The following is a 24,685-nucleotide window of genomic DNA, read 5'->3' as shown; positions in this document are numbered from 1 at the left end:
CAACCTACAGTCCCAGCAGAGAGGCATAGACCCGAAACTCTGACGTAATGAAGAAAAGCAGGAGAAGAAGGAGTAAGAGGGGGGCAGTCCGAGCCAGTGCCTCAGCGGAAAGATGCAAACAAAGGTAAAACGGATGCTTCTCCACGAAACAAAGAAGGAGAATTGAGGAACAAAGAGAAAGACGGAGGCGCAGAAACAATAAAAAGCAATCGAATCCATATCGAAGATGAGCCCGTATCCAAGGAAGCCGTCTCAGCGCAGAAGAAGAAGAAGGCCCCAGAGAGAGACAGGGACAGAGAAAGCCACTCCTGAAACAAAAGAAGAGGAGTAGAGGAGCAAATAGACATTGACGAGAAAATCAACAACGCCATGAGGAAATTTTGAGAGGAAGGAAAGGGAGGAGACGAAGAGAAGGAGGACGAGGACTTCCCCCTCAAATCTGAAATCCAATTGGTACGATTCCCTTCAAGGTTTAAATTACCAACATTTGACTCTTTTGATGGAACAGGAGACCCGAAGAGCCACATTTCCAAATTCAAAACAATTATGATGCTGCAAGACGTGACGGACCCAATGCTTTGTAGAGTGTTCCCAGTAACATTGCAAGGTTTGGCACAGAAGTGGTATTCACATCTCAAGGCTGGCTCAATCGGTTCCTTTTCCGATTTGGCCACAGGATTCAAAGCGCGCTTCAGGACCAACATCCCAATGCAGATAAGTTCCAGCGACTTAAGAAAATGTAAACAAGGAGACCAAGAAACGTTGAAGAATTTTGTGGTAATATTCAATAAAGAGGCGGTCCAAATCGAGAATCTTAATCATGACACAGCCATAGAGGCCATGAAGATTGGGACCCGATTCAAAGAGCTCCGAGATAATATTCTGATGAAAAAGCCAACCACCTTCCAGGACTTAATGTTGATAGCACACAAGTATGTAGAACTAGACGAAGCAAGGAGAACTTTGACCAAGCAGTCGGAGATAACGAAACAAGACAACTCCAAATATCGAGGAACGAAAGAGGAGGAGAGACCCCGGACGCAGAGATTCGGAGGATTGAGCAGACCTTATGACTTCACGCCACTAAACCGAGCCCCAGTCTATATACTCAGCTGGATGAAGAAAAACCGGGTGATGTTCAACACCCCCAGAAGAATGGACCCAGACAAGGAACGAGACAAAAGCAAGTACTGTCGCTTTCATGAGAGCTATGGCCACGACACAGATCGCTGCTGGGACCTTAAAAGAGAGATAGAACAACTAATCCAATTTGGCATGCTGAGGAAATTCGTACACGAAAAGACAGGAGAAAAGAGGAAAGGAGACACCACAGAAAAAGATGAACAGAACAAGAAAGCCAAAGAGGTTGCAGGCATAATACATGTTATCGATGGAGGTGAGCCTTACGGCAACTCCCAAAAGAAGAAGAGGAACAGAAGAGGTTCTGCGACAATGTTCGCAATTGAAAGAGAAATAGCTCAATAAGTCTCGTTCGGCCCAGAAGATGGAGGACACGTGCGAGGACCTCACAATGATGCATTGGTATTAGAAGCAGTAATAAGAAACCACCTGGTCAAGCGTATCCTGATAGATGAAGGAAGTTCCGTGAACATGCTAACCCTGGAAGCCTTTAAAGAGATGAAAGGATCAATCACAGACTTACGAAAAGCGTCTGTCCCACTTATCAGACTGGGAGGAAAGCCAATCCAGCCGGATGGAACTGTGAACCTGTATGTAGAGCTAGGTGAGAAGACCGAGGGGCCACTCAAGAAACTACATGCCCAGTACAACGTGGTAGATTTACCTCTAGCATATAACGGAATCTTCGGCAGACCATTCTTATACCAATCAAGCGCAGTAACTAGCATCAGGTTACTGACTTTAAAGATACCCACCTCAGAGGGAACAGTAGTAGTAAGGGGAAGCCAAGAAATGGCCAGGGAGTGCTGTATGATAACAACAGAAGAAATAGAAAGCTTACCGATCGCCACTTTTCTTGGGATGGTCGTAGACGAAGAAGAAGAAGGGGGCGCAGAACCAGTCGGAGACATGGAGGACTTTGAAATAACTACAACCAAAGTGGTAAAGGTAGGGACAGATGTCCCAAAAGAGGTGAAAGAGGGTATACAGTCCATCCTAAAGAACAACACGGAGTCGTTCGCTACAGAACCAGCAGAAATCAAAGGAGTTGATCTGAAAATAGCTTCACACAAGCTAAACATAAACCCAGGGAGAAGACCCGTGGTACAAAAGAGGCGGCGATTTACAGAAGAGAGGCAGAAGGTTATCGCAGACGAAGTTAAAGTACTAGAAGTGGTTGGTTTCATCCGAGAAGTATATTACCCAGACTGGGTTGCCAACGTTGTCCTAGTCAAGAAGTCAAATGGGAAATATCGAATGTGTGTGGATTTCACTGACTTGAACAAAGCTTGTCCCAAAGACAGCTACCCGCTCCCAAGCATAGACCAGTTAGTAGACTAAACCGCATGCTACCTCCTGTACAGTTTCATAGACGATGCGCAAGGGTACCACCAGATACCCATGGATAAGAAAGATCAAAAGAAGACTTCCTTTGTAACAGACAAAGGGACGTATTGCTACAACGTCATGCTATTTGGACTGAAGAATGCTGGAGCAACGTACCAGAGATTGGTAAATTTCATGTTCAAAGATCAATTAGGAAGGAATGTTGAAGCCTATGTTGATGACATAATTATAAAGAGCCTCACGGCAGAGACACACGCCCAAGACCTAGAAGAAACTTTCTCAGTCTTAAACAAATTCAGAATTAAGCTCAACCCAGCCAAATGCGCCTTTGGGGTCAAAGCAGGCAAATTCCTAGGATACCTGATCAGCTAACGAGGAATAGAGGCAAACCCTGAGAAGATCCAAGCCATAGCTGACATGAAGGCTCCGCAAAATATCCGAGAAGTACAGAAGTTAAATGGCCGCGTCAAAGCACTGGGACGTTTCATCTCTTCATCGGCTAAAAAATGCTTGCCATTTTTTAAGCAACTAAGGAATATGAAAAAATTCAGTTGGGATGAAGATTGTCAGAAAGCGTTTGAAAATCTGAAGTCTTTCCTGACTCAGCCGCCATTACTAAGTAGACCCATCGCGGGAGAGATGTTATACCTCTACCTCTCAGTAGGAAAAGAGACAATCCCTCCGTTCTGGTCCGAGAAGAAGGGAAAGAACATCAACCTATCTACTATGTTAGCAGGACGCTTAAAGGCGCAGAGCTCAACTACCCAACCATTGACAAATTGGCATTAGCTGTGGTGGTCACAACGAAGAAGCTCAAACCGTACTTCCAAGGGCACACAATCATTGTCCGAACAAATCAACCCCTGCGCAAGGCTCTCCATCGCCCAAAAACATCCGGGAGACTAGTAAGCTGGTCAGTGCAGCTGGGAGAACACGATATCAGATACGAGCCAAGGAAGACGCTGAAGGCACAGGCACTGGCAGACTTCGTCGCAGAAATGACGGAGAAACCACCTGACTCAATCACAGAGGACATAACCTGGAACCTGTTCGTAGATGGAGCTTCCAGTGAGCAAGGGGCAGGGGCAGGAATAGTGTTGCTTGGACCTCAGACGGTGGTCATAGAGCATGCAGTACATTTGAAGTTTAAAGCTACCAACAACGTGGCAGGTATGCAAGTACGCTGATATTTTTTCTATTGCATAAACTTATTTAGATGCTCACGCCTTACCAATGATGTAGCAGAATATGAGGCCTTTCTAACAGTACTCACATTAGTGAAAGAAGTAAAAGCAGAAAAGCTAAGGGTCCATAGTGATTCCCAGCTGGTTACCAGCCAAATCTTGGGTCAATTCCAAACAAAAGATGCCAACATGGCAAAATACATGGAAAGAGCAAAGGTGATGCTGAAGGAAATAGAAAAGAACGGTGGGCAATGGGAAATAATTCCAATACCCAGAGAGAGAAACATGAGAGCAGACGCACTAGCTAAAGCAGCCGCAGCAAAAAGTCCCCTATATCTCTCACTCTACATGAAAGAGGAGAGGATGAGTTCCATAGTGGACGAGAAAGAAATTCTACCAATCACAGAGCTAGATCCTTGGATGCAACCCATTGTCGCATACCTAAACGATGGAGTGGTCCCAGAAGGAAGGGCAGTAGCAGCAAAACTGGTACGAGTATCGTCTGTCTACTCCATGATAGAAGGTACTCTGTACCGGACCTCGGTCACACACCCATGGTCCAAATGCATTTCGGTAGAAGGCGGAGCGTATGTACTGAAAGATATCCACGAAGGAGAATGTGTGGCACACGAGGGAGCAGCCACCTTGAGCAGGAAAGCACTACTCCAGGGATATTATTGGCCGACTATGAAGAAAAACGCAGAAGATATGGTGAAAAAATGCGACAAATGCCAAAAATTTGGCACAATCATAAGAACCCCGGCAGCCCACCAGTCAGCAATTGGAAATCCTTGGCCCTTCATGACATGGGGAGTAGACATACTAGACCATTCACCCCAGCTCGAGGGCAAGTTAAGTTCATCGTAGTCGCAGTGGATCATTTCACCAAGTGGATAGAAGTGCAACCAATGAGCACCATAACGTCCCAGAAGATCATCAATTAGCTTTCCAATGAAGTTATGACCAGGTAAAATTTCAAAGTTAGATAAATAAAATCCTTTAAAGTAAAAATATACTAATACGCAACAGGTTTGGGACACCGCATACCCTAGTCACAAACAATGGGAAACAGTTCGATTGCGCCAAGTTCAGAGAATACTACGCTGAACTGGGGATCAACCTGAAGTTCACTTCCGTGGCACATCCGCAGACCAATGGCCTCACCGAAGTCACCAATCGCACTATCCTATCTGGAATCAACGAATAATGAATAAAGTTGCATCTCGTATTCTTTCCATTTTTTTAACACATCTATTAAATTATCATGCACAATCATGACTCAGTATAAAGACCCAATGAAGAGCAAACGTAAATAGCATTCATAAAGTATCACATTTGTTCAGAAATACCAGAAAAGGAGAGTTTCCCATGAAACCCTCCAAGCAAAAGAAAACGAAGAGAAGTACTATAACGAAAGTAGTACATAAATTAGAAAGCTAGCTAAAGGCCCAACATACGGCCAATTACACTTCCTCTGGACGGGTCGCTCCCTCCTTTGGACCAATCGTATCTTCTGAAATCTTATCCTCCACATTCTCCTCGGCTGAGTCTGGAGCCAAGGGAACTTGATCCTTAGCATTAGAAGTTTCAATACCAGAAAGATGAGAGTCCATGACCAAGACCAAAGCTGTCTCTGTCGCAGAGGATTGACCCAATGGTCCCTTGTCGCTACAAACATCTGGGTCAAGACCCGATGACTTCTCATCGGGATCTACGGCATCCCTCACACCCTCGATGATAACATCAGAAGGAAGCACTGGTGACACAGGTAATCCAGCCTTCTTAGCAGCAACCTTAGCCGCAACACGCTGACCCAAAGCCCGGAGATCAATTGAAAGAAATTTGTTGATATCATAATCTGGATAATCTTCACGAACTATCTTGATCACCGTAGTGCAAAAGTCAGTCAAGCATCCACTCATGTAAATGTTAGCATCTCTTTTGTTGTTTTGTTGTTCTTGAGTCAGCCTCTCACATGAGGCCTGAAGTTGCAACAGGGTAGCTTCACGGTCAGAAATCTTCTTTTCTAGGATCTTCACACGATCCAGAGCTGTTTGATTCTGCTTGTTCAGCTTCACCCTCTCCGCAGACATAGAGTCTCATAACAGGGTCATTTCTTTCTCATGTCTCAGCTTCAACGATGCAGTCTCCTCCACCTTACGACGAACTAGGGCATTTCCTTGAATAAGCTGGAAACAGAAAAACGAAATAAGTGAAAAAGAACATAAAAACGATGAAACGCCAAAGAGTCATAAAGGAAAGAAACAGTAAGAAAGGTTACCTGCAGCAAGGCAGAATCGATCCGGTCACAAGCACCGGACCCAGTACAACTGTCCCAAACTTCCATGTCCTTCGGAAATTGCACAAATTGAGAAAATAAAGAAGACACCTCAGGGGAAGAAGCAGACAACCCCTCAACGTTTTCCTCCAACCATTCCCTAGGATTAGGACAGGAATCCAAGTTCTTCTTAAGACGTTTAGCAGACCCCTGCCTGGTCCGGTCACGAATATCCCGCCCTTTCTTACTAGAAGAAGGGGGCAATCCAGACTCAATATTTTTCTCAATCTTGACAGTTGGACGAGGGGGCAGTAACAACGAAGCAGGCCTAGACCCAGTGATGACGGCTGAGTCATCATCAAAAGTAAGAGTCAAAGCATCGAGGAAATCGTCCCCCAATCCTGCAAAGGCAATATGTATAAGTGAACACTCAATTATGACAAAGGAAAAGAAAAGACTAACAAGAAGCATACCCTGAGACGCAGACGTCAAATCTACAAAAGATAGAGGTGAAGGAGAACGGCAAGACTGAGACAGGGTACCATCACTCTCAAGAGGCCCCTCAGTCACAGTACGAGGAGGCAACTCAATATGAGGAAACTTACGATGAAGGTATCTATCCACTAAGTCACAACAATCGAATAAATGGGACTGGGCATCATTTATTAAGGAATCTATTGCTTCTGAGTCAGTAGCACAAAGTGGGGAAAAGGATAGGGACTCAGAGTCATCAACCCAATCAGAGGGGAAATCAACAAAAGCACTATCATGACCCACAACAAAGAAGGAACGCTGCCAACGCTTAGTAATTTCAGGCAAAGCATCAATCAGACGCTTACCTCGATGAGCAGCCAAACGATGGTAAAATTCATTACTTCTACGAGTTATAAAGAAAAGCTAGTTCAAAAGACCCAAAGTAGGAACCAAACCCTTATCACAGATTAACTCAACAAATTAACACAAGACTCGAATCGCATTCGGATGGATCTGACCTAAGGGGATACCATACTCCTTAACAAAAGACTCAATCAAAGGATCCAAAGGGAAACGTAACCCGCAACGAAACTGTTCTATATAGAAAACGACTTTCCCATCACCCACACCCTCATTAGCACTCATACGAGCGCCGCAGATAGAAAGGGAATACGCCACCGGTATCCCATAATCATCACGAATTTCACCCAAAGACTCTCTATCGATATTAGTAACAAACGAACTTAAAGAATTACGATAATCAACGGCAGCGCCGGACGAAGGGAGAGACACAGAAGACCTAGTGCGCGTCATACTCAAGCACGTTTCATCGAATCTATACTGGTTTCAAGATAATGATGCGTGCACTTCATACAAAGCATTTCGATAATAAATAATGCTATGCGATTCCTATAAAACATTTGTATTTAGAAAGCAATGCATTTTTAATACATCAAATGTAAACATTTATAAACTCACAGCTTTCTATTCCAAAAACTTTATCACACGACCCCCGTCAAGCTCCTTGTCTGGTAGCTGGTTGCCTCGCCGGATCTAGAAAACAGACAAACATAACTCGAGTAAGAATCTAACTCTATAGACATTTTAGACTCGAGAGATAAACATAAAAGTAACTCGTCGATATCTAATCGCGTTTAATCTCCCTTCATTCCTTCGTTAATTATCGTTCTTCGATACTAACGCTATACGGTTTAGGTTTACGACTTATACCTAAACCCTAAACGTCTTATCCCGTATATCAAAACCCTAATCTCATTTTACATGTTCTTAGTCCAAATTGCACATTTCTGGAGTCCGTAGGTTCATATCGATTTAGGAAATGTTTAGTTCAAGTTTCGAGCATCAGGACGGGTGAAAAACGACATAGGAGTGTTTGGCCCTATGCTGGCGCGACATGAGGTCAAGGGTAGCAGTCCATTGCTGCTCCGAAACCCCCCCCCCCCCCACAATTCGATTCTGACACGCTGAAAACGAATTGAATATGTAATCGCGATACGGTTTGAATACGTAATCGCGATACGGCTTCGCCGTAACCTATCATTTAAATCCAAAAACCCATCAAATTTGTAATACCCCGTACTTTTAAGAGTGCCAAGTAAGGTGCCACGAGGAATAAGTGCGATAATTAAATCAAGGACATCGAAATTAAGGTCAAATAATAAGAATTTTGACCAAAGCGAGTCCATTGGAATCATCATAAAATAATAATTTAAGCGAGAAATTATTATTGAATAAATTGGATTTGATAGGGACCTGTAGACACCTATTTTTCGGACAGGTAAAAAGTGATAAGGAACTGAAGCGTCAAATTGATGATTTCCAGAGAAATCTGTCCATGTGACGAGCTTTTGATTTGCTTGCTGGAATCTAAGCAGGCGTAATCTGTGCACTGCTGCAAACATGGAGTATTAAAACGTAATTTGGCGTTAATAGCCCATAAAAATCCAAAGAGATTGTAATCTAAGAGCATCCCCAATGGACTCTCTAAAATTGTCAAACTCTTTAAATTAAAGAGTTTGACAATAAATTAGAAGTCCAATGGACTCTCTATTCTTTATATTTAGAGTAGAGAGTGAAAATGGCTCTCCACATGTAGAGAGTCATTTTCACTCTCTACTTCATTTTTCAAATTGTAAAATTTTAAATTTTAAAAAATAACGTCGTTATTTTTACTTTTAAATATTATATTTTTACTTTTAGTAAAAAAACTGAATAAAAAAAATTAAATAAAAAAATTATTTTATTAATATTTAATATTTTTTATAAAAACAAAATAAAATAAAATCTAAAATTAGAGAGGCAATTAATTTAATATTTTTATTATTTAATATTTTTATTTTATCATTAATTATTAAAATTATATACAATAAAAAAACTGATATTAAATAGTCCATTGGAGTAAAATTTTAAATATCACTCTTTATCTTTAAGATGCTCTTTATTTTACAAAAGATGCTCTTTTTTTAAAGAATACCATTGGGGATGCTCTAAGTCTAGAAATTTGACTAATTGCCATATCTTAGAAGTTTATGGGCCAATTTGCAAGTTTGATGGACTGAAATTGACCTTAACCAAACCCATAGGCCCTTAGAAGCCTTTTTAGCACTTTTAGGCACTAAAATAGACTTTTAGCACCTTTTTATTTAGCTAGCAAGTCAAAATCCGAATTAAATTAATAAAGTTTAAAGCTAATCTTAATAGCTAATGACTTATCACTTAACAGTTTAAACCCTAGAAGACTCTAACCAAACCCTAGGTCACCCCTAATCCCTATAAATACAGCCTTAAACCAGCCTGGCTGAAGGTGACACATAAATCCTAAAATTAACCAGTAGAATTCGGCCACCTCACACACACACACACACTAAATCTAGTCCTGAAAACACTAAACACGTGTTGATTCTCCAAGAACGCAAGCTTTGCACAGATTCGAAGCTGGATTCCGCATCCACTTCGCCAGAAAACGAGCTAAGGACTCATGTATTTGTGAACTTTAGGATGCATTTTAGCATATGATTGCTTATTTGCCATTAAATAGCTATAACTAATCAATTCGATGTTTTTAATAATCACCATAAAATTCGATGAAAAAGTTTGTTAATCACTGTAAGTAGCTGTTTTTAATGCTCAGAACCATGATTGCATGTTTCTTGGTGTTTTTGAGTGATTTTTGCTATGAACAAACCCTAAAAATAGTTGCTGTCCAGAAAAATAAATTCATCTAGATGAGCTTAAAACACTTCAATTATGTGTTTTTTTTGGATTTCTTGTTCGATTTTATGTTGTTTTGACTACTTTTGCATGAAAAACGGAGCTAAAACAAGTGAGGACGAAGCGAAATAAAAATCCCAGAACAAGTGCCGACGAACCGGCGCCGCCGCCGCTGTAACCGACTGCGCCGCCACAACGAACTGGTGCCGCCGCCACCTTAAACTGCCGGCGCCGGCATTGTGAACCGGCGCCGTGTTCTTCATTCGCCAGACTCCCAGACTTGCTTCCCAGATCTTCCAGACTTCGATCCCAACTTCGAAACGTGTTTCAGGGCCCATCCGGACTCCAAATCAGGCCCAATTTGAACCCAGACGTAGAGAATTTAGTGTAGTTTAATATTTTGTAATGTAACGGGCCAGACTCGATGTAAAACGGACCCAAATGTCCAAATATGTAACATGGTGTATAAACTGGGCCCACGAGCCCGAGGCCCAGCAAACCAACAACTTCCATAGCCGATTCCGGGCTAACCCGAACTTGGAATCGACTCCGGATCAAACCAGTAGAACAGAAACGACGAGACGCACAACTCCCGTGATCTGACCAAAAGCCAATTCTGACCAAACAGCTGGTTAAAACCCACGCGAGTGCCAGGCACTCAAAGTCAACGAGATTTAAAAGTATCTCTAACCTTGTATGTATATCCAACTGCCCCTGAGCATGCTAGCATTGTTTACTGCTTTCCAAAAGCATCCAAATCCAATAATAACCGGTTAAAGGACTAATCACCTAAAATTGGCCCATTAATGCAAATCCAGCCCATCACTTAGACATCGTAGGACTAATACGAAAATGTAGTAACGGTTGCATAGGTTTTTCTAGACTCACCTAATAAAATCAATCAATCATATTTATACATCCGGTTTTAGGCTTTGTGCAAGTAATCAATCCAGACCTGCCAGACTTATGTCTACTTGCTATAAACCTCTAAGGTTAGATGTGTGCGTAGGAGTACCTGCTACTTGCCTCAAATGCCAATCCAGATCGAGTCATATGCGCGTCAAACGTGTTTACTGCTTTCATCACTGTTTATTTACAGCTTTCATATCCTGTGAACTGCATATACTATTTAGATGAGATATAAACGAATATGTCCAGAAAATAAAGCTGGTAACAGATAAGCCAAGCACATGAGACTCGGGGAGGTCCACGGACCCTTGTTTTTGGTCCGATGCACGATAGTCATACTGGAGGCGAATAAGGCTATCTAGTCGGTTAAAAGGCATTTCCTAGTTGAACTAGGTGGCGACTCCATTTTTCAAACTATTTCCAGATCGAGAAGTCAGCCATAAGCCTTGGGCGAGCGGCCCCCCAACCCCGCTCCGCTCACAGTGGCGACTCCACTAGGGATTAAAATCAACTATTTTTAAAACATAAACATAAAAACGTTTTCAGAATTGTTTTCAAAAACGGTTGCCATGGACCTAAACCGCACGGTTTGCGCCTTATCGATCACCGACCGTATTTTTCAGACATATTCGCACCTGTTGAATTGCATTAGAAAATTCTCTTCTCACCTACTATCTAGGAGTCCCTATCCAGCCCCGATACTCATAGCCACTCTCACGCTCTGGCTTTGCACTCCACTGCCCAGAACGTCTTATGCGGAGCAGTATCACTCACGGCCCAGTACCTCGGTCGATTGTACTCGTGATTGAGGAGACCTATCAAAGGTATATCTGTTTGTGGGAGCCTTAAACCGGTTACTACCAAAACCCAATGACTCAGCCCACATGCATTCCAACTTAGATACTACCCTCTAGGATAATACCTAGTATAATGATTGTACTTGAGGCATGATTGTCAATGTAATGATTCTAAATCAAATATTTTCAAAAAATACTATTTCAATCTTAGTCTTAGGTCCGGCCTAACAAATTTTCCAGTTTCAAAATCAGATTTCCAAAATTTCCAGTTAGGCCAGACCTAAAACAAAACAAATATGATTAAGTGATACACCTTCGCTTAATCAAACCACCAATAACCAGTCTAGTGAAAACTCCTTTCGCTAGGTACAGCCGCCAGGCTAAATCATATTCCAGATTTCAAAACAGACTTCCACATCCACCCTACATGTTTTCAAATCCTTCTAGAAAGGGATTTAGAATCATTACATCGATAAATGCTGTCTATCTGCTTTAGAATTGCTAAAAGAGAGCTTTTTTTACAGGAACACCGACTCTTGCATTGCGATGCGAGGGTCCAGACCAAACCACCTAGGAATAAACCTCACCCGGAACGCGTGTGTGGGAGAAATAAGGTTGGAAGGAACAACGTGTCTCTGTGATATCAAACTATTCTATATGCTAAACTTGCTACGTGTTATGTGTTCAAAACTAACCCTGCATCTCATACATATGCATATCATGCATTTCATGCATCCAGCATCATAGAAATATCACATACTAACCCTTTGTGGATGCAGCCACCAGAATTACTCGCCCTGCTGCTCTCTGGCAAAGGCAATCAGGAAGACTCTTCAGACCTGAGAGCCCTCCCAAGTCACCAACGACGCCTCTCACACCAGCACAGCAAGCCAAGTTAGTCTGCGACCGGCTCAGCAACTCCGGTTCTAGAAGCACCTCCAGCATAATCTCTCGATCAGCCAGCTCAATCAACATGTCTGAAATGAACATAGGGACCCCTGTCACTCAAGGCCAGCTTAACCAGATGAAAGGGGAAGTCATGTACTCCGTTAAGCAACAAAATGAAGACCTGAATAAATGGTTTGAGAATATCATAAGGGCTCAACTAGGTGGCCAATACAATGAGCAGAACGCTACTAAGGACCAAACAGCAGAAGCGGCAGGAAACGACGAGTCCGGAAGGAAGTTAAGGAGAGAAAGAGCCAACCCGAATTGGTTCAGTAATGCGATGTGTGAAGAACAGCTGAAAGCAGAAGCTGAGAATGAGAAACCCAAAAATCAGGACCCAGTACAATCTGAATCCTATCAGGACCTGGCAAATAAAATCGAACAACTCCAGGCCACCATCAGTGTCAACCAGCTCATCAATCTAGATGAGTATTCCTTAGCAGAAGATGAAAAACTACCAGCAAAATTCAAGATGCCAGACCTGAGTCATTTCAGCGGAAGGGGGGATCCTTGCATTCACCTTAACTAGTTCATCTCTGTGATGAGTACCACCATCCTGACAAACAGGCAAATCATCAGGGCCTTCCCAAGGTCGTTAGAAGGAAACGCAGCACGATGGTACTATGACCTTCCTTTGAAGACGATGGGAGATTGGAACGAACTGTCCACCGCTTTCATGAGTCAATACGGTTGCGGTTCCAAATTAGAAGTCACCCTTAGGGATCTAGAGATGACAAAGCAAAAACCCGGAGAAGCATTTTCTGAATTCCTTGCAAGATGGTTAGATAAAGCTGCGCTATTAAAATAAAAACCATCTGAGAAAGACCGGGTCAAAATTGTTGTCTGGAACGTCTTCCCACATTGGGTCGAGAGGCTGCAAAATATGAATCCCAAGACTTTCGAGAATTTTCTCAACGATGGGATGCAAGTAGAAGAGATAGAGTTCGAGAAGAAACGCAACGCACCGATAGGAGGTTATCGGTCGAACTACCAGTCTGCAAACAAAAGCGTCAGTGTGAATTTTGTACAAAGACAGGGTCCTGTGGGAAGAAAGTTCTCAGAATTCCCCATTCCTCTCATGAAGGTCTTAGACAGATTAATGAAACAAGACCTCATGCAACCTAGGCCACCTAGGAACCCGCCGAATACGAATTCGCCAAACTACAACCCTAATGCTCATTGTGAATTTCATCAAAATCCAGGCCACCATACTGATTCTTACATCACACTGAAGCATGCCATCCAAGACCTGATAGACGATGGAAGAATCACTCACCCATCAATAGGACAACCTAGTACGCAGAAAAATCTGCTGCCCAACTATCATGCAATTCCCCCACCAAAGGGTGTGAATACCATAAACTCTGGATTAACCTATGAAGAGGTCATGAATTCCTTTGTTGAGACCGATCCCGCCAATATTGAGAACCCCGTAGTAGCAGAGGCACCCCCGATCGCTGGTCCTCTGACGGCTCTATTTCGACAGTTGAAATCACAAGGGTTAATAGATCATCCCCCGCTGAACGGAAAGTTGTGCGAATACCACATGGATTTTGGACATTCTTCAGAGGAGTGCTTTGAATTGAAAGAAGTTATCAGAGCATTGATAGTAGAAGGAAAAATCGACCCTTCCCTCCAAATAATGAAGATCGACGAAGCCCACGGAAGTGGCAGAACCACCAAATAAGTCCTAAACTCTTTCTCAGACATCAATCCCACGGCGCAGACAGATTTACTAGGCCACCCATCCTGCAAATTTGATTTCAAGGTGTTTTATATGCCATCACCTAGCAGACCCCTCAGCGATCAAACCAACCAGATGGGGGCTAGAATTCAATTTTGAGGACCAGATAACCACCGTTCCAGTAAAATCAGCCGAAATTCAGAGTACCAAGACAGTTAGGGCCATCAATGTTTGGTACAACTCAGATGAAGACGATGATGAGGAGGACATAGTATTGAAGAAAGGCGCAGAAGCCAACTCAGAATGCGTGAACAGGCTTGCCCCAAAGCAACCGGAGGAGACACGGGCTGACGAGTTACAAGAAAGCCAACCAGGAAAGACCACCTCAAATCAGTCCATCTGGGACTTGCTGATACGCTCCAAAAAACACAGGAAGGCTATGGTATTAGCACTGGCGACAATGACGATCGAACCGGACGTAACCCCAGCGGTAATGCTCAGTCAGTTTACTGAGAAGAAAGCAAGCGATTGTCTTTACCGAAGAAGAACTACCACTGGAGGGTACACAACATAACAAAGCTTTGTACATCACAACAGAAATCCTGGGGGAACGCACCAACACTGAGATGGTTGACGATGGGTCTGTTATCAACGTTTGTACTGCCCTGATCCTCCCAAGGCTTGGGCTAACACCAGCAACACTGAAGCCGTCAGAATTGGTCATCAGGGCCTACGACGAGACCAAAAGAGGGGTGGAAGGAACTTTCAAGGCCTTGGTCAAAACAGGACCCATCGAGGCATGGGTAGAATTAGTCGTGTTAGATATACCAGTTACATTCTCACTGCTATTGGGAAGACCATGGTTTCATGAATTGGGAGGAGTACCCTCTACACTGCACCAGAAGATAAAATTCCCATACAAAGGAGGGATAGCCACCATCGAAGGTGAATCAGGAAAGTGATCAACATGATCAAAATCGCCGAGAACGAGCTGATGCCGAATCTAGGATTCCGAATCTCAGCAATACAATCAGAGGGAAACACATTCATGGATGCTAAGGGAATCCTCATGATGAAAATGACAACTACGTGCCCAGAATGGGAATCGCGAAATCACTACAGGGTTTATCAGAGCTCCCAGACTTCAACGGACAGACAACTAAGGCAGGTAGGCTTCGATCCAGAAACTGAGACAGAAAGGACCCCGAGGAATAACCTATCAGACTACTTTGTCAGAGAAGAACATGAATCATAACAGTATCAGGGTCAAGCAGAACCAGTTATGATCATGGACAGCATGGTCCCAGGATTCAAAATCTTTCAGGATGTCATCAAAGAAAGGATGGAGAATTCAGACATGCCGGCGGTAAAAGAAATAGACATTGATGATCTACTCTACCCAATAGTTGAAGCACCCAGCATCGGCACAATTACAGAGCTGGCTTCTTTCTTCAACCTCAGCATCCATGACGCCACCAGTGAGACTGAAGTGGTAGCTCCACCCATGTTCGGAGCATTTGGAGATCTGTTCTCCTAAACTATCTAATTACCTAGTAGCTTAGTTTAGTTGTAGTTTCTATTTTTGCATCCGGATATTTTGAACAATTTACTTTGTTTTAATTTGATTTCTATATATTCCGAAGTCAATGATGACACCAGATTTGGTCATTCATATGATGTCTCACCTGATGGGCATCCTATGTTCAATTGTTTCAATATGCATACCTACGATAAAATTGAGCTATTTCACTAGTCCATTCAATAACTGATACAAGTAAATGAACACTTCTGGAGATAATCCTGTTTCAATAGGACAATACCCCTGAGAAAATATGGGTTGATCAAACTGTCTCTAAAAGGATAGAGGCCTGCTAGTGGGTCCCAGTCAATTGGCTAAAAAGACTTGGCCATAAAAAGTTCTACGAAAGGGAGGCCCACGGTAAAACGGATCGTCTATCCCGGATAGGACAAAACATCAAAAAGAAAAAAAACAGAGAGAGAAAAATCCACCGCCCAGCTACCATCGCCCAACATCCTATCTTGGAGCGGGACGGTCTAAGTAGTGAACCGCAGCACTCACTAGAAGTCCTCCCCAGATCATCGGTTATGATCGAGTATGACACACATATAAAAAATAGTCAATCCCGAAAATCCGCGAGGACCGATTGATAACAGGGGTAAACCGCTTGAAACAGGAAATATCTCAATTGTACCGACTATTGAATGAACCGATTTAATAGATCTTTTATAATGTATGCATATCGAAATCATTGTCTAGCGCATGTTCCTAGAAAGGAAAGACAGAGGATCATGAATCCCCCACAACATAAATCTTTGAGACAATGGAACAAAAAATTTTAAAAAATTCAAAATTTCCTCATGCATTCACAGTCGCGCCCAGAAAAATGTGGAAATGCGCATTAAATGTCATAGAAACAAATATATTCTTCCAGAACAGATAGCATCCGCCTGGAGCGAGCCCAGCCGAAGAGCAGATCATTCATCAAAACATTCAGTTTTCCTGGAACAAAAATTGAACGCTCCGATGAGGGGGCAATAGAAAGAACGACGGAGTGATCAGAACCCACTCTACAAGACAGCAGAAAATAGGTCCAATTTTCATAAAATTGGGCTCAAGAAGCAGCAAACGTCAGATCACTACCTTCAGCAATCAGCTCCAGAAACTCAAGAAACGACAGCCGCCATACCGCTATCTACAGGAATACGCTCCAGAAACGACAACCTCGAGGCAGGTACTTTCAAAACAATACTCCAGAGCCGCAAGGATCAACGAACAAAATGCCTCTACCTCCAGATGAATTATAGAACAGACGACATGCCTCCGCTACCCAGAGACGAAAATCTGATAGCAAGGGGGCATCAAGGTCCTCCAATAGAGAAGCAGAATACTTCCCCAACCACACAAAAGGAACAGGAGAATTCCTAATCCGGAGATTTGGGAGATTTAAGGCTCCCATCAGCCAGAAACCACAGGCGCCTGCCTTACATCGCCCGGAAACTACGAGCACCAACCTCAGGAACAGTGGAAACACCGGGGGCATCAGGTCTTCATCAGCAGCAAGAACCGGGGGCATCAGGTCTCCACCAGCCAGAGAATCGGAGGCATCAGGTCTCCAACCAGCTAGAGGAACGGGGGCATCAGGTCGTTAACCAGCCAGAGGAACGGGGGCATCAGGTCTCCACCAATCAGAGAAACGAGGGCATCAGGTCTCCATCAGTAGCAGAACCGGGGGCATCAGGTCTCCAACCAACCAGAAAAACGAGGGCATCAAGTCTCCATCAGTAGCAGAACCGGGGGCATCAGGTCTCCAACCTGCCAGAGGAATGAGGGCATCGGGTCTCTAACCAACCAGAAGAACTGGGGGCATCAGGTCTCCACCAACCAGAGAAACGAGGGCGTCAGGTCTCCAACCAGTCAGAGGAACGGGAGCATCACGTGTGCAGCAGTAGCAGAACCGGGGGCATTAGATCTCCAACCAGCCAGAGGAACGGGATCATCATGTCTCCACTCGCAGAAGAACCGGGGACATCAGGTCTCCAACCAGCTAGAGGAATGGGAGCATCAGGTCTCCACCAGTAGCAGAACCGAAGGCATCAAATCCCCAACCAGCTAGAAGAACGTGGCCATTAGGTCTCCATCAACCAGAAACTAGAAGCAGAAATGGAGAGGCCAGAAAAGGCTAGCACAAACATGGCAAGCAAAACAGAGCTATGAAAATAAAGCGTCCAGAACGCTGAATGTACAAAATATTGTGACATCCTACACAATCATCAATAAAAGCAAACGTTCAAAACGTAACAAACATACAATACAAGCCTAACTATCAAAGTCCAAATCTTGTTCTAAGGTCTCCGAGTCTCAGTAATGGCTCCCACAGGGCGTGTCACCAGAGTAGCGCCCAGAATGCTCGCCACTAGAAGACGAAGCGAAGTCTCCACGACCGCCCCGGATGTTAGATCCTCGCCTACCACGGGCTCCACGTCCACGATCACCAGCACGAAGTCCACCTTCGATGCTAGGGAACCAAGGAAGGATGTCACTGTCAGCCAGACCCAGCCCTGTCAGACGCACATGCTCCTCCGGATCATCAATGCGCAACTATATAAGAAACCAGAGAGCAGTCAGAGCTATTGGATTGCATACATGCATACATATAGGATAGAAATATTGCATATTTGTTTTTACCCTCATCTGTGCAGTGCACAAGCGATCACGCCAGTAGTAAGCAGCATCGGCTAATTGAGCCACGTCAGACACCGGCACCTGAAAACCGTCAGAAGACGCTCAGTCTAACAGGGAAAAAGGACCCTCCGAACAAAAGAACAGAAAAGGGAAATACTCACATGGGTACAGTCAGCGGGGGCAAAAGAATGCATCATGTAACACAAAGGAACAGAGTCCTGCACAGGCCCACGCACGCCACCGTAACGTGCAGATCTCTCCGGCATCTGACTCAAAGAACTAGATACTATGTCACCAGCGCCAGCTCGCCTACCAGATGGGACTTGACTAGGAGACCCCGGACCATATACCCTAGCACAGAAAGAACGAGACCCACGTCTAGCACCTCCCTGAGAGAATACCAAAAGGAGAACTCAAGAAGAAGGAAAAACTTAGAGACAGAAAAAACCAAAAGAATGATACATACCTGTGGCTATACAGCCGCCTGCTGAACCTGAACAACGGGTATGATGGATATCACACCCGAAATAGTACCAGAAGACAGTAATAAGACGCAAGTCATAAACGATAAAACCAGTCCCTGACCCAAAACCCGAAAATAACTAACAAATCATGCAGATAAACTAGTCATCCCTGAAGATCAGGGATAATCACAGAAGATAACTCATCATAACAAGAAGATGAGCTCAGAATAAAGGAGAAGACTCCTAACGCATCACAACAACTAAATGTATATATATATTCAGTCCTAAGTCAGGTAAACGGTAACTTTACTCATATTCACTCTCAACTCAATTCCAATCTATCTGACTTAGGCATCAGAGGGTATTCGAGCCAACACCGGCTCGAATCCTTCTAACCTATTTTCTCTTGTAGGTTGGATCAAACTCAAACCAGCAGATAAAGAACCATTATTTGGCGCCATCTGTGAGAACGACCAGTTCGTTTTCTACGCAAAAAAATTCTTAATTTTGGTTTCTTGCCGAGAAGATAAATAATGAGGAAGAACCACCATCACCAGGAGTGGTGGCGACGACGGGGGCTTTGCGCTTAAGTAGCGGATTAACCCTTCTTCCCGTAGCCAACACTGGAGGAGGAGTTGCGCCAGGAATCAACCTTATTCCACCAACAACTGCGTGCCGTACGATATCACGCCACCACCCCTGAGGAGAGGAGTCCCAGGACAAACGCAATTGCCGTAGGGTTATTACACCCTCAATATCAAGCACCAATGACATATCCACAGTCGGGATGGTACCCAGGATATCATCCTTGGAACCACCCCAGTTATCAAGGATAACAGAGGCCAATCAACCCAATTCCTTTCCCATCCTTAGACACAGAAAGAACAGTCACTTCGACCACACTGGTTCCGCTGTATGTGCCGCAAGGCGCACCGTGACCACCACTATACCATGAAGCAGTAATGAAAAGTGTTAATGATTTTCAGGACTATTTGGTGGGACTAGCTAAACAGTCAGCAGAACGACATTCAGCAAAGGAGGCGCAACCTACAGTCCCAGCAGGGAGATACAGACCCGAAGCTCTGACGCAAAGAAGGAAAGCAGGAGAAGAAGGCGCAAGAAGAGGACAATCTAAACCAGGGCCTCAGCAGAAAGTCGCAGATAAAGGAAAAGCATATGCTCCTCCACGAGACAAAAAAGAGACTTGGGGAATAAAGAGAAAGACGCAGGTGCAGAGGCGATTAAAAGAAATCGAATACATATCGACGATGAGCACGTATCCAAGGAAGCCATCTCAGCGCAGAAGAAGAAGAAGGCCCCAGAGAAAGACAGAGAGAGCCACTCCTCAAACAAAAGAAGAGGAGCAGAAGAGCAAATAGACATTGACGAGAAAATCAACAACGCCATGAGGAAATTTCGAAACGAAGGAAAGGGAGAAGACGAAGACAAGGAAGACGAGGACTCCCCCCTCAAATCTGAAATCCAGCTGGTACGATTCCCCTCAAGGTTTAAATTGCCAATATTTGATTCTTTTGATGGAACAGGAGACCCGGAGAGCCACATTTCCATGTTCAAAACAATCATGATGCTACAAGACGTTACAGACCCAATGCTTTGTACAGTGTTCCATGCGACACTGCAAAGGTCGGCACAGAAGTGGTATTCACATCTCAAAGCTGGCTCAATCAGCTCCTTTTCCGAATTTGGCCACAGGATACAAAGCACGCTTCAGGACCAACATCCCAATGCAAAAAAGTTCCAGCGACTTGAGAAAATGTAAACAAGGGGACTAGGAAACGTTGAACAATTTTGTGGATAGATTCAATAAAGAGGCGGTCCAAATCGAGAATTTGAATCATGTCACAGCCATAGAGGCCATGAAGATAGGGACCCGATTTAAAGAGCTCCGAGAAAAAACTCTAATGAAAAAGCCAACCACCTTCTAGGACTTAATGCTGATAGCACACAAGTACGTGGAACTGGACCAAGCAAGGAGAACTTTAACCAAGCAGTAAAAGACAATGAAACAAGACAACTCCAAATATCGAGGGAAGAAAGAGGAAGAGAGACCCCGGACGCAGAGATTTGGAGGATTGAGCAGACCCTATGACTTCACACCACTGAACCGAGCCCCAGTCTATATACTCAACTGGATGAAGCAAAACTGGGTGATGTTCAACACCCCCAGGAGAATGGATCCAGACAAAGAGCGAGACAAGAGCAAGTACTGTCGCTTCCACGAAGGCTATGGCCACGATACAGACCGCTGCTGGGATCTTAAAAGAGAGATAGAACGGCTAATCCAATCCGGAGTGTTAAGGAAATTCGTCCATGAAAAGACAGGAGAAAAGAGAAAGGGAGAGACCACGGAAAAGAAGAACAGAACAAGAAAGCTAAAGAGGTCGCAGGAGTAATACATGTCATCGACGGAGGCGAACCTTATAGAAACTCCCAAAAGAAGAAAAGGAACAGACGAGGATCTGCGACAATCTTTGCAATTGAAAGAGAAATAACTCAAGAAGTCTCATTCGGTCAGGAGGATGGAGGACACGTACGAGGACCTCACAATTACTCATTAGTAATAGAAGCAGTGATACGAAACCACCTAGTCAAGCGCATCCTGATAGATGAAGGAAGTTCTGTGAACTTGCTAACCCTGGAAGCGTTCAAAGAGATAAAAGGATCGGTCACAGACTTACAGAAAGCGTCTGTCCCACTCATTGGGCTAGGAGGAAAGCCAATTCGACCGGAGGGAACCGTTAACCTGTATGTAGAGCTAAGAGAGAAGACTGAGGGGCCACTCAAGAAACTACATGCCCAGTTCAATGTGGTAGATTTACCTTTAGCATATAACGGAATCTTCGGTAGACCATTCTTATACCAATCAAGCGCAGTAACTAGCATCAGGTTATTAACCTTAAAGATACCCACCTCAGAGGGAACGGTATTAGTAAGGGGAAGCCAAGAAATGGCCTGGGAGTGTTGTTTGATAACAACAGAAGAAGGAGAAAGCTTACCGATCACCACGTTTCCTGGAATGGTCGTAGACGAAGAAGAAGTAGGAGGCGCAGAACCAGTCGGAGATATGGAAGAATTCGAGATGACTACGACCATGGTAGTAAGAGTAGGGACGGACATCCCAAAAGAGGTGAAAGAGGGGATAAAGTCCATCCTAAAGAACAACGTGGAATCATTTGCCATAGAACCAGCAGAGATCAGGGGAGTTGATCCGCAAATAGCTTCACACAAGATAAACATAAAGCCAGGGAGCAGTGTGGTACAGAAGAAACGACGATTCACAGAAGAGAGGCAGAAGGTGATCGCAGACGAAGTTAACATGTTAGAAGTAGCTGGTTTCATCCGAGAAGTATACTACCCAGATTGGGTAGCCAACGTGGTCCTAGTTAAGAAGTCAAATGGGAAATATCGAATGTGTGTGGATTTCACCGACCTGAACAAGGCTTGTCCCAAAGACAGTTACCCACTCCCAAGCATAGACCAGTTAGTAACCGCATGCTACCTTCTGTACAGTTTCATAGATGCTGCACAAGGGTACCACCAGATACCCATGGATAAGGAAGACCAAGAGAAAACCTCCTTTGTGACAGACAAAGGGACGTATTACTACAACGTCATGCCATTCGGACTGAAGAATGCCGGCGCAACGTACCAGAGGTTGGTAAATTTCATGTTCAAAGATCAATTAGGAAGAAATGTTGAAACCTATGTCGATGATATAATTGTAAAGAGTCTCACGGCGGAGAAGTATGCCCAAGACCTAGAAGAAACTTTCTCAGTCTTGAACAAATTCAGAATGAAGCTTAACCCAGCCAAATGCGCCTTTGGAGTAAAAGCGGGCAAGTTCCTAGGATACTTGATCAGTCAGCGAGGGATAGAGGCTAACCCCGAGAAGATCCAAGCCATAGCAGACATGAAGGCTCCACAAAATGTCCGAGAGGTACAAAAGTTAAACAGTCGCGTCACGGCACTGGGACGTTTCATTTCTTCATCGGCTAAAAAATGCTTGCCATTTTTTATGCAGCTAAGGAACATGAAAAAATTCACTTGGGACGAAGATTGTCAGAAAGCCTTTGAGAATCTAAAGTCATTCTTAACTCAGCCACCGCTACTGAGTAGGCCTATTGCAGGAGAAACGTTATACCTCTACCTCTCAGTAGGGAAAGAGAGAATCGCCTCTGTGCTGGTCCGAGAAGAAGGGGAAGAACAACAACCTATCTACTATGTTAGCAGAACGCTCAAGGGTGCAGAGCTCAACTACCCAACCATTGACAAATTGGCATTAGCTATGGTAGTAACCACGAAGAAGCTGAAACCGCATTTTCAAGGACACACAGTCATCGTCCGGACAAATCAACCCTTACGAAAGGCCCTCCATCGCCCAGAAACATCGGGAAGGTTAGTAAGCTGGTCGGTACAATTGGGAGAGCACGATATCAGATACGAGCCAAGGAAGACGTTGAAGGCACATGCACTGGCGGACTTTGTTACAGAAATGACAGAAAAACCACCTGACGCAGTCATAGAGGACATAACCTAGAAATTATTCGTAAGACGGAGCCTCGAGTGAACAAGGAGCAGGAGCAGGAATAGTTTTACTCGGACCTCAAAAGGTTGTCATAGAACACGCAGTACACGTAAAGTTCAAAGCTACCAACAATTTGGCAGGTATACATGTATTTTGATATTGTTTCTATTTTATAAGCTCATTAAGATACTCATGTCTTACCAATGATTTAGCATAATATGAGGCCTTTCTAACAGGACTCACATTAGCAAAAGAAGTAAAGGCAGAAAGGCTGAAGGTCCATAGCGACTCACAATTGGTTACCAACCAAGTCTTGGGACAATTCCAAACGAAAGATGCCAACATGGCAAAATACACGGAAAAAGAAAAGGAGATGCTGAAGGAAATGGAGAAGAACGGAGGACAATGGGAAATAATCCCGATACCCAGAGAAGAGAACATAAGGACAGACGCCCTAGCAAAAGCAGCAGCAACAAAAAATCCCCTATATCTCTCACTCTACATGAAAGATGAGAGGATAAGTCCCATGGTAGACGAGAGGGAAGTTCTACCAGTCACGGAGTTAGACCCTTGTATGCAACCCATTATCGCATATTTAAACGATGGGATAGTCCCAGAAGGAAGAGCAGCAGCAGCAAAACTGGTACGAATATCATTTGTCTATTCCATGATAGTAGGAACCTTGTAATTGACCTCGGTCACACACCCATGGTCCAAATGCATCTCGATAGAAGAAGGAGCATATGTCCTAAAGGAAATCCATGAGGGAGAGTGTGGGGCGCATGAAGGAGCAGCCACTTTGAGTAGGAAGGCACTGCTCCAGGATATTACTGGCCGACTATGAAGAAAGACGCAAAAGATATGGTCAAAAAGTGCGACAAATGCCAAAGATTTGGCACAATCATAAGAACCCCGGCAGCCCACCAATCTGTAATCGGAAGTCCTTGGCCTTTCATGACATGGGGAGTAGATATACTGGGACCATTCACCCCAGCTCGAGGAAAAGTCAAGTTCATCGTAGTCGCAGTAGATCATTTCACCAAGTGGATAGAAGTACAACCAATGAGCACCATAACGTCCCAGAAGATCATCAATTGGCTTACCAATGAAGTTATGAGCAGGTAAAATTTCAAAGTTATTTGAATAGTGCTTTAAAATGACAATATACTAATACGCATCAGGTTTGGAACACCACATACCCTAGTCACAGACAATGGAAAACAGTTCGACTGCGTCAAGTTCATGGAATACTGCACTGAACTGAGGATCAACCTGAAATTTACTTCTGTGGCACATCCACAGACTAGTGGCCTCACCAATGTCACCAATCGGACTATCCTATCTGGAATCAAGAAGAGACTTGGATATTTGAAAGGGAGATGGGTGGATGAACTATACCATGTAATATGGGCTTACAGAACAACTCCTAGAAGAGCCACAGGAGAAACACCTTTCCGACTCACTTACGGAATAGAAGTT

General features: G+C 43.9%; 3 protein-coding genes across 3 annotated transcripts; all 3 read left to right on the top strand.

The window, feature by feature from the left end:
• The first annotated feature begins 546 nt into the window (after positions 1 to 546).
• Positions 547 to 1,485, top strand: LOC126678270 (uncharacterized). Its single transcript, XM_050373171.1, has one exon. It carries the CDS (start codon positions 547 to 549, stop codon positions 1,483 to 1,485), a length of 939 nt encoding a protein of 312 aa, XP_050229128.1.
• Positions 1,486 to 2,904: 1,419 nt separating this feature from the next.
• Positions 2,905 to 4,538, top strand: LOC126678269 (uncharacterized). The gene is made up of 3 exons (XM_050373170.1): positions 2,905 to 3,176; positions 3,224 to 3,657; positions 3,733 to 4,538. Exons 1-3 carry the CDS (start codon positions 2,905 to 2,907, stop codon positions 4,536 to 4,538), a joined length of 1,512 nt encoding a protein of 503 aa, XP_050229127.1.
• An 8,653-nt stretch (positions 4,539 to 13,191) lies between these two features.
• On the top strand, positions 13,192 to 14,954 carry LOC126678268 (uncharacterized). The gene is made up of 3 exons (XM_050373168.1): positions 13,192 to 13,975; positions 14,103 to 14,492; positions 14,590 to 14,954. Exons 1-3 carry the CDS (start codon positions 13,192 to 13,194, stop codon positions 14,952 to 14,954), a joined length of 1,539 nt encoding a protein of 512 aa, XP_050229125.1.
• The last annotated feature ends 9,731 nt before the right edge of the window (positions 14,955 to 24,685 follow it).

Source organism: Mercurialis annua, linkage group LG4 (genome assembly GCF_937616625.2).
Source record: "Mercurialis annua linkage group LG4, ddMerAnnu1.2, whole genome shotgun sequence".
NCBI lineage: Eukaryota > Viridiplantae > Streptophyta > Magnoliopsida > Malpighiales > Euphorbiaceae > Mercurialis > Mercurialis annua.
Note: the sequence above shows the minus strand (reverse complement) of the source record. Positions and strands in the feature narration are given on the sequence as shown.

Excerpts from the sequence above, each read along its gene's own strand:
- LOC126678270 (XM_050373171.1), top strand. The coding sequence starts at position 547 with ATGATGCTGCAAGACGTGACGGACCCAATGCTTTGTAGAGTGTTCCCA.
- LOC126678269 (XM_050373170.1), top strand. The coding sequence starts at position 2,905 with ATGAAGGCTCCGCAAAATATCCGAGAAGTACAGAAGTTAAATGGCCGC. Across the intron at positions 3,177-3,223 it reads GAGACAATCCCTCCGTTCTG|GACGCTTAAAGGCGCAGAGC; the intron begins GTCCGAGAAGAA and ends CTATGTTAGCAG. Across the intron at positions 3,658-3,732 it reads AGCTACCAACAACGTGGCAG|AATATGAGGCCTTTCTAACA; the intron begins GTATGCAAGTAC and ends ATGATGTAGCAG.
- LOC126678268 (XM_050373168.1), top strand. The coding sequence starts at position 13,192 with ATGAATCCCAAGACTTTCGAGAATTTTCTCAACGATGGGATGCAAGTA. Across the intron at positions 13,976-14,102 it reads GATCGACGAAGCCCACGGAA|ACCCCTCAGCGATCAAACCA; the intron begins GTGGCAGAACCA and ends ATCACCTAGCAG. Across the intron at positions 14,493-14,589 it reads AACCCCAGCGGTAATGCTCA|AAATCCTGGGGGAACGCACC; the intron begins GTCAGTTTACTG and ends ACATCACAACAG.